The sequence below is a fragment of the Mastomys coucha genome, unplaced genomic scaffold, assembly GCF_008632895.1.
Source record: "Mastomys coucha isolate ucsf_1 unplaced genomic scaffold, UCSF_Mcou_1 pScaffold9, whole genome shotgun sequence".
Taxonomy (NCBI): domain Eukaryota; kingdom Metazoa; phylum Chordata; class Mammalia; order Rodentia; family Muridae; genus Mastomys; species Mastomys coucha.
In genome coordinates, this window is record NW_022196915.1 from 66,065,611 (window position 1) to 66,076,127 (window position 10,517).

A 10,517-nucleotide genomic window follows, 5' to 3' on the forward strand; every position below is an offset into this window, starting at 1 on the left:
AACTCTTGCTATCATGGTTGGTCTGCTGGTTTTGATATAAAGAAAACAAATGTTGACCTGAGAGAGGATCAACGGCTGGACTGTAAAAACATAAAAGCAATAAAAAAATAATAAAATAAAAAAGATGTTTAAAATACCCCCCCAAAAGAGAGAACAACTGTTGAAAGGGACACACACACACTTGATGTTTATATTATGTGATTTTTTTTAAAAAAGATTTATTTATTATTATATGTAAGTACACTGTAGCTGTCTTCAGACACACCAGAAGAGGGCATCAGATCTCATTACAGATGGTTGTGAGCCATCATGTGATTGCTGGGATTTGAACTCAGGACCTTCAGAAGAGCAGTCAGTGCTTTTAACCACTGAGCCACCTCACCAGCCCCCTATGTGATGTTTTTAAAAAACCAGACAGAAATGAGGCTTAGGTCATCATGAACCTACTTGACAAGATTGCTAGTCATACATCATTTATAGGATTAGCAAGGTCTCTACTAGATCCTAAGAATTATGGCCATATTCACCAATACTGAAGGATTGCATTAGTTAATTGAATGATGTGCTATTTCTGTGTGGATCAAGATGGGCTTTTAAGACTTTTTGGTACTGTGGTTTGTCTGTTTGTATTCTTTTGAATGCAAATGTGTTTCTTTAACATCAGTTGATTTTGTTTCAGGAAATACAATTTACCTTTGGGAGTTTTTACTGGCACTGCTTCAGGACAAAGCTACCTGTCCTAAGTACATCAAATGGACACAGCGGGAAAAAGGCATTTTTAAGCTGGTCGATTCTAAAGCCGTGTCTAGATTGTGGGGGAAGCACAAAAACAAACCTGATATGAACTATGAGACCATGGGGAGAGCTCTCAGGTACGTGGGGGGTTCTTTCTGCTATGCATTTATGTCCCAGGTATTGTAACACAGGTAACTTTTAAAAACATAAAAAATATGATTGTATTTATACTGTTTGACTTTTGTACTGTGGAGGAATGAACCCAGGGCTTTGTGTATGATAGACAAGCACTCCACCACTGAGCTACAACCCCAGCCTGTGAATTGTATTTATGGAAGACTACAGAAAATACAGAAACATGCATGCATGTGAAGTTAATTCTTCCAACTGGGAAAAATACTTAATCATACAAACAGCAGAATCTAGTCTGAAAGTCAGGAATCCAGATTCTGAAACTTTGAGCAACAATAAGAGGGTTAAGTAGTTTGGATTTGAGGGCATTTCCAAGTTTGGATATTCAACTGGTAAGGTCTATGCAAATGTTTAAAAATAGTTCAAAAGTACCTCCAAAACCTTAGAACACTGTTGGTTCCAAGTATTTCAGAAATTAGATAGTCGGGGCTGGAGAGATGGCTTAGAGGTTAAGAGCACTGACTGTTCTTCCAGGGTTCGTGAGTTCAATTCCCAGCAACCACATGGTGGCTCACAAACATTTGTAATGGGATCTGATGCCCTGGTATGTCTGAAGACAGCTACAGTGTACTCATATGCATAAAATAAATAAATCTTAAAAAAAAAAAATTACTCAATCTGTATTTTTCTTTTCTTTTTTTTGTGTGTGTATATACTTTTTTTATTAGATATTTTCTTTATTTACATGTAAATTTCTCCTTTCCCAGTTTCCCCTCCAAAAAACAAAGAAACAAATAAAAATAATGAAAAACAAACCCCTGTTGCCTCCCCCCTCCCCATGCATGCCACCCCACCCTCTCCCACTTATTGTCCCTGGCATTCCACTACACTATACACATGTGCAGTCCTTGGTTGGTGGTTGAGATCTTGGGAGCTCTGAGGATACTAGTTAGTTCATATTGTTGTTTGTCCTAAGGGGCTGCAAACCCCTCAGCTCCATTGGTCCTTTCTCTAACTCCTTCACTGGGGACCCTGTACTATAAAGAGATCAGAAAATTATAAAATGTTAAAATGCAAATCTCAGAAATCTGTTTCTATAGTAGAATAATGAGTACTTCATATTGATATTAGAGAAAAGAAATTTAAGCTCATTTGTGTTTTGTTTTAATATGACTCTGTCATTATTTATTTCAGATATGAGTTATGTGAGACTTGATTCATTTATTTATTTTATGTATATGAGTACACTGTAGCTGTACAGATAGTTGTGAGCCATCATTTGGTTGCTGGGAATTGAGTTTTAGGACCTCTGCTCACTCTGCTCAACACCGCTTGCTCCGGCCCAAAGATTTATTTATTAAAATATGTAAGTACACTGTAGCTGTCTTCTTATTACAGATGGTTGTGAGTCACCATGTGGTTGCTGGGATTTGAACTCAGGACCTTCAGAAGAGCAGACAGTCTTCTTAACCGCTGAGCCATCTCTCCAGCTGAGAAAGACTTGAAATAGAAATGATTTGTCAACCTTAAGTTAGAACTCCTCTTCTCTTCTCTTCTCTTCTCTTCTCTTCTCTTCTCTTCTCTTCTCTTCTCTTCTCTTCTCTTCTCTTCTCCCCTCTTCTCCCCTCCCCTCTCCTCTTCTCGAGACTGGATTGCACTATGTATACTATGCTGGCTTTGAACTCAAAATTTCTTCTTTTTCTTCTACAGTTTCTTCTTTTCCTCCTCTTCCTCCTTCTGCAGAGTTGGAACTTACTAAGGTTTTTAAAAAGATTCTATGCATATGAATGGCTTGCTGGCATTGTCTATACACTATGTGAGTACCTGATGCCTACATAGGTAGGCATTGGATCCTTTGACACTGGAGTTCTAGACATTCTGTAGATGCTGAGTCACCTGGTCAGCCCTGAGAAAAGGTTTTCATGTGGACTTAAGGACCAACATTGGAGGAGAGAGACTCAGGAAAAGGGCTTTATACACAAAGGTCATAGGTGTGTTTTCAAGAATTGTTTAGTTTCTTGATTTTATTAAAACCACGACATTTGAATCACTAAATTTTGCACAATTGAGTTAAATTAACTTTTATGAATTCATGTTAAGGGAGGGATGAATTTTATGAATTCATAGTAAGGGAGGGATGTCTTGAGGTTTGCAATAGATTTTATCATCTCAATAAATTAGCAGCAGGGAACAGAGGGAGAGAAGCAAAGTTCCTGTTATTCTCCACAGTTCCCTAGTTAGAACTCATCTTAGATTTGTTTTTTAATTAGGACTTGTATGTGGTGTGTGTGGTGTTTGTGTGGGCGTGTCGTCTGTGTGGTGTTTGTGGAAGTTGCTTATGGCGGAGGTTAAGAGGTTAGATGTTTGGGTGTCTTCCTTGATCGTGCTCCACGTTGTATTTTGGTACCACGTCTCTCACTGAACCTGGAGCTCATTGATTCAACTAGGCTGCTTGGTCAGAGAACTGGAGAGATATGCCTGTCTCTCTCCTCAGCATGGAACTACAGATGTGTGGCCCTGGGCCCAGCCCTTGCAGGGGTGCTGGGGATCTGAGCTCAGGCTCTTAGGCAAGCAGGCCAAGTCATCTTTTCAGTCCCTCATATGGATTTAATCTGTGTATGAAAATTTAAAAATACATGTAAATAAATAAAAGCCCACAAACAACAGATTTTCTTATTTAAAAACTTAATCCCTAAAATTTTGATTTGGAAAAAAATAATTTTGTTGAATGTCATTTTAATTTATATTTGATGTAGTAAGATATTGATGAAATTGTCTGCTTTGACTAGGTACTATTACCAAAGAGGTATTCTTGCAAAAGTGGAAGGTCAGCGCTTGGTGTATCAGTTTAAAGAAATGCCAAAAGATCTTATATACATAGACGATGAGGATCCGAGTTCCAGCATCGAGTCTTCAGATCAGTCCTTATCATCAACAACCTCTTCAGGTCGGAATCAAGCAAGCCGATCAAGAGGATCTGCAAGTCCAGGAATCAAAGCAGGGGCCACTACAGTTCTAAAACCAGGGAATTCTAAAGCTGCAAAACCCAAAGATCCCGTGGAAGTTGGACAGCCTTCCGAAGTTCTGAGGACAGTGCAGCCCTCACAGGCTCCCTACCCTACCCAGCTCTTCCGGACTGTTCATGTAGTACAGCCAGTACAAGCCGTCCCAGAAGGAGAGGCAGCCCTCACTGGCACCATGCAGGAGGAGGCAGCAAATTCTTCCCTTCAAAATATTAGGTGAGGAAGAGTAAGCAGAGCACATGGCCATGTGATGTCATTGCTTGTTGTCATTGCAGTGGGACAGGATTCAGAAGGCAGAGCTTTTGGTCAACAGATTGTTTCAGGAGCAAAATTGTATCAGTTTTCTAATTCTATCAGTGGTTCCTTTTTTTGTTTATTTGTAATTCTATGTATTTGTATGTGTGCCTCTGTCGGGGTTGTGTGTACCTGACCTCAGATGCCTGTGAAGGTCTGATACTCTAGATCCCTTGGAAATGGAGCTGTAGACTGTTGGGAGTTGCTCGAGGTGAGTGTTGGAAATTGAATTCCTGTCTTCTACAAGAGTAGCGCATGTTCCTAAGCACTGAGTCATCTTTCATAACTGAGACATTCGGGATGTACTGAATACGAAGAATACATGTTATCACCTGGGAAAACCCTGTTTTAGAATACTTCTGAAGCTTAAGTGGGAAGGTCAGGAGTCAGGTGTCTTCCTCAGGTGTTAATTAATGTGCCAGACGTTGGAAAGTCTCTTAGTCTGCTTTAATCAAATCAGACTTGAAAAGGTGCTAAATATCTAAATGACCAGGAAGAATCCTATCTTTAGGTTGGTCTTCTGAAAAATTTAGTACTATTCTCATTTGATTTTAGAATAAAGCAAGAGATATTGGTCTAAAATTAAGTGGATATTTATAGTTCTTAGGGTTTGTCTTAGTTTGAGTTACTGTTACTATAAAGCAAACCTATGACAAAGAGTAAGTTGGAGAGGAAAGGGTTTTATTTGACTTACACTTCCACATCATAATCTATCACTAAATGAAGTCAGGACAGGAAACAGGGCGAGAACCTGGAGGCGGGAGCTGATACAGGTGCCATGGAGGGGCGCTCCTCATGACTTAGCCTGCTGTCTTAGAGAACCCAGGACCATCAGCCTAGGGATGCAAGCACCCACAATGGGCTGACCCCGCCCCCACAGCCCCCATCACTAGTTAAGAATATGCTCTACAGACTTGCTACAGTTTGATTACACAGAGGCATTTTCTCAACTGGGGTTTGAGTCACTCTTCTCAGGTGACTCCAGCTTGTATCAAGTTGACATAAAACCAGCCAGTACAGGGTTCCTTCCTTTATTCTGACATGGGTTTCCACAACATGAATTATAGGTAGAATTTGATTGGTCTGGAAGAACCTCTACCTCTTCAGTTTGGCTTACTATTGCTATGATGAAACACCATGACCCGAAAAGCAAGATGGGGAGGAAAGGGTTTATGTAGACTTATGTAAATCATCAATGTTTCAGTTTTTCCTTTGACTTAATTTATGTGTCTTTAGTCTTTAAAAGTTTTCATTTGACTTTGGCTTTATGCTAGTTCAGGGAATAACAAAACCCCTGGTAAAGTGTTTTCTGAGAATGGTTCCTGGTAAATGTGGAAGTCCATTTTCTATACTACTTATTCTTGCACTAATAGTTTGGCTAGAGGTCTTTAAAATTACCCTCTAAAATGCCTAAATCTGTAGTTTTACCTCAAAAGCAAGGTAGCCCAGTGGGAAGAAAATGCCTGCCAAAGCTTTGTGCCCTCTAGCCGTGCCAGTCAGTTAGCTACTAGGAGAGTTCCCTCATCTGTGCAGCAGAAAGAGTACTTAGCAACCCAGGTGGCTGTGGCAGTGAAGGGACACTTGCTGACATCTGAGTCAGTTTTTAACACAAACTCAATGTCCTGTAACGAGCCTCAGAACTTCTGATGACTCATAAGTCCACAGTATGATACAGCTCAGTTCTGAGCACCTTAGGAATTTTAAAAAGTAGTTACCTTGAAGAAAAAAATCTGATGCAAGAGAATTGGATACAAGTGACAATTTAAGTATAAAGAAAAAGTGTTTGGAAATTCCTGTGGCTGCAGGGACTTCATGGGGTTGTATTCTTTAATACTTCTTTTGTTGTGGTATGTTGTATCCCAGTCTGGCCTCAGATTTGATACGTAGATGGCCTTGAACTCTGCTCTTCCTGCCTTTCTTCCTCCTGCACATTTAGATTCTAGGAGTCTGCCACCATGCTCAGTTTTTGTTTGTTTTTGAGACACAGACTTGATATGTAGCTAAGGCAAGGTAGACAATCCTTTTGCCTTAGCCGTCCATGTGTTGTAATTTCAAGCCTGCACTGTTATAATTTCCATTTTTTTTGTGAAAATTGTTCCAGAATTTTCTCACATGAGACAGTATATTTATTTTGTAAGTAGTGTATCTGTTTCCTGAGAGATAGCACTCTTATCACGAAAAGGCTGTTTTCAAACCAATTGAACGAAAGTGTCGAAGGCCCAGAGGTAGCTCTAGTTAGCCATATGCAGTTTCCAAATGCACTGTGCCACAATGTAAAGAAGGCTAACGACATGGGGGCAGCACACAGTGAAGAATTAAGTCTTCATAAGACAGGGCAATGGGTGCAAAGCACAAACATTCACATGCGTGCATGTCTCAAAAAGTTAAAACTTAAAATAGTATTCATCTCCAGCTGGTGTTCCCCAGAACTTAGAGTCTTAGAGAACTTAGAACTTAGAGTATCGTAATGGTTAGGCACGTAGGATGTGAAGTCAGATAGTTGCCTTATCTGTTTACCTCAAGGAGGCTGTCAACCTTTGCAACAAAGCATTTACATGTAAAACAAGGATCCTAGCATTTACAAGGTAGAGAGATTGTGTATACCTAGACTTCTGTGAGAAATGACAGATGCTATTTTATCTGTAGATTTATGTAAGCACTTAGGATAGGAAGGCCTTGTAACTTTAAAAAGTGGTATCTGCCTAGGTAGAGTGGTGTTGCTGACACTCTTGGCTGGATTAATGTGTCCAGATTCTTGGTGTCTTATCCAAAGAATTGAAAACACAACACACAACACACAACACACACACACACACACACACACACATGCACAACGGTAAAGTAGTAAGAAGTTTTGCCATTTGCAGTGGGTTACTGGAGCTGGGGTGTCTCAGAACAGTAGGTAATGTTTTATGTTCCAGGAAAAGGAGTTGGTTTCTAAGGATTGTATAAGCCATGGCTTATTACATGTGTTATTTTTATTTTTAAAAATATTCTTTTTAGAAGTCACATAGTGTCCCTTATGTATAGACGCAAGATGGTAAATAGGGATTTTCTTTTTCCCTTTAAAATTGACTGGGAGGGTACAGTTTGCCTTAATTGCAAATGTACTGAGTTCAGATGAGATTGGGGACCCAGACTCATATCTGGATACATTGAGACACATTTGAATGGAAACTAATCACAAAACAGGAGTCAACAATGGTTGTGAGGGAGGAACAATGTGTTCCCCTCTTTGATATGGGGATATATGCAGCTTGATGCAGGGCTGGGTCTCCAGCTAGGCCATCCTTGCGCACGCCTGTTTCAGTGGTACACAGCTATAGTCTCATCACTCAGGATACTGAGGCAGGAGGATCATAATGTTGTGAGTTTGAGCTATAGTATAGTAAGATCCTATCTGCAAACAAACAAAAAGAAAATCTAGGCCAACAGAATGGCTCAGCAGATAAAGGCATTTGCTTCTGTGATCTAAGTCTTTTTCTATGGTAGGCATGTGGTACACAGAACCAATGGATACAGGTTGTCTTCTGACACCCTTTAAGTATCCATTTAAGAAGAACTTGTCCAGGTCAGGTATGTGTTCAAACTCTCATTTCCCCAGAGACAGTCTGACTCAGATGGGAAGCAGAGGAAGGCACAGCGTATTTGGAAGAGCAGCCCCTAAGTTTGTTTTCAGTTCACTGTTTGCCTAATACTGCCACAGCTTGGTTATGAGTCTTACTCCTACCACCACCACATCTTTATTACTTAATGCTTGCTCTCTTCTAGCTCCAAAAAAAAAAGCTCTAGAAAGCTCTTAAAGCTGGGCATGCTGGTATATGCCTGTAACCTCAACAATCAGGAGGATCACTCTAAGTTTGAAGCCAGTGTGGGCAGCATAGTAGGTTCTAGGCCAGCCAGAGCTACACAGCAAGACCCTGTCTCCAAAATTAAGAAAAAAAGAGAAGAAAAAGAAGAAGCCTATAATAGTCTCCCATGGACAGATGTTCCAGTGCTGCCTTGGGCGGCGATCTGAACTGGAGACTTAGCATCCCACATGGATGAGCAGTCCTGTGCCTTCCCACGTCTTTCTAAGTTGCACTTGGTCTTTGTTTTGTCTTTTTATATGGCCTACTTCTCACATGTGACAGGTGACCTATAACTACTCCACAATAAAATTTATGTTTAATAATTTGCTAGTTGAGATTAGTTTAGCAACGAGCCATTTGAAGTGTAACTTTCACAAAATAACTTCACTGAAATCAGAGAGAACAGTTGAACTCATGATAGTTTTCAACTGACTTATAACAACAGTAACCACAACTATAAACTTTAAGCTGTGTGTGGTAGTGTATGCCTGTAATCCTAGGCATACACTAGGAGGAGAGGCAGGGCCTGGTGATAAAGACTAGTTTAGGCTATGAGACTTATGTCTCAAATAAACAAACCAACCAATCTATAAACTTCACAGGTGTGAACTTTTAAAATTATATTGAGTCATCACATCATTTATAAACTGTTTTACTTAATAATGAGGTTAGCTCATTATTCCAGTTAGTTCCATAAACTAGATTTTACATTAAATTTTTTATGTTAAATTATAGTTTTATGCTGGGTAGGGCGGTACATGGCTATAATTCTGTCTGCTGGTGGATGAGGTCAGGGCTAGTTTAGGCAACACAGAAAGACCCTGTATTGGAAAAATTACTGTGAAAATTAATTTGGCATTTGAAATTGCTGAAATATGTGTATATTATTTTGACAAAGTGTGGCCTTAATTCTGTTCTCTGTTGGCTTAGAACTTGTAGGAGTTATAGTCATGACTTCTTTAATGTCAACCTGACACCAATTATGAGCTACCAAAATCATAGTAACGACTTTTAAAAATAGGTAATCCTGTTAAAATAGAATTTTTAAAAGTTAAGCATTCTCTTATGTTAAAAAAAGGTGAAAACAATTATTGGGAGTGAGCACAATGAATCAACAGATCTAGTTTTAAATCCATACTTTGCTTCAACCTGGCTCATCCATCAAGGCCTTGCTTAGTGTCTTGATACCTTCCTGCCTTGTAGTAATGTGGTGGTATGTACAGATTGTTCATCTGAGACAGGAGCTACGTAGCCTTGGCTGGCCTCGAAATGCTGCCACTTCCTGAGTGTGTTGATTAAGGTGTGTGCTGGCATCACACCAAGCCAATATAATGTTTAGAACACGGTCTGGCATGATGTTAATTATGCTGTGATTAAAAATAGGGGAAGTAGCCATGGAATGTACTTTTAAGAGTAACTTGTAAAGTATTAAAGCTTTAAAAGATGTTCCATTTGCTAACTGTCTCACTTGTATTTGTTGATCTCAATAGGACGATACAGGCTTCGACCCAGGTTCCAGTAGTGGTGTCTCCTGGCAGCCAACAGTTACATACAGTAACAGTGCCGCTCACGACAGTCATAGCCAGCATAGACCCGTCATCAGGTGCAGGGTCTCAGAAATTTATCTTACAAACCATTCCATCACCACAGCCCATGACCGTACTGAAAGAAAACGTCATGCTACAGTCCCCGAAGCCAGGCTCTCCTCCTTCAATTGTCTTCAGCCCCACCCAAGTACAGCAGGTCCTCACAAGCAGTGTTCAGTCCATTTGCAATGGAGTGGTCAGTGTGGCATCGTCGCCGTCGTTCAGCGCTACAACACCTGTGGTGACGTTCTCTCGGAGTTCACAGCTGGTTGCACACCCACCTGGCACTGTGATCACTTCTGTTATCAAAGCTCAGGAAACAAAAACTCTTAAGCAAGAGGTGGAGAAGGTGGCCGACGATCATTTGAATGAGGATGCTGAGAACACTGACCAGCAGCCCCAGCCTTATGTGATGGTGGTATCCAGTTCAAATGGGTTTTCCTCTGAGGTGGCCATCAAACACAATGAACTGCTAGAGCCCAACTCTTTTTAATTAATATACCAAAGGTATTATGCGTGGTTATTTTTTTAATTGAACTCATTTTTCGGTTGTCTGACCATAACATGATCTTTTTCTAAGATAAAATCTACAGAAGTTCCTAGTTTTATAATTGTTAAAAAGTTACTTTTGACTTTGCTAGATAAGGAGGAAACCCCAAGTGTGTCTCTTCTCTAAGTGTTTCAGAACTTAGTTGTGAAGGAGCAGGAGTTTTATACGATGAAGAAATTCTTGAGATATTTTTTCAGTTGCTGTATCATAAGTATTTTTAAAGTTTCTTTTCTAGCTTGACACTGTACTAGCTTCATGAATTGTTCAAAAATACTACTTAAATATAAGACAACAGGAAATTTATATAGGAAACATTTTCATTCCACTTGTATAATTTAAGTCTTGG

General features: G+C 39.8%; 1 protein-coding gene across 5 annotated transcripts in view; it reads left to right on the forward strand.

The window, feature by feature from the left end:
- The window catches only part of Elf1 (E74 like ETS transcription factor 1), a 98,348-nt gene extending 87,917 nt beyond the window's left edge, over nt 1-10,431 (forward strand). For all 5 annotated transcript variants that reach the window (XM_031362610.1, XM_031362613.1, XM_031362609.1 and 2 more), the window contains 3 exons: nt 680-872; nt 3,657-4,106; nt 9,526-10,431. In XM_031362610.1, coding sequence (XP_031218470.1) covers nt 680-872; nt 3,657-4,106; nt 9,526-10,114 — 1,232 coding nt within the window. In that variant the 3' untranslated portion in view covers nt 10,115-10,431. The remainder of the gene's footprint in view (nt 1-679; nt 873-3,656; nt 4,107-9,525) is intronic.
- The last annotated feature ends 86 nt before the right edge of the window (nt 10,432-10,517 follow it).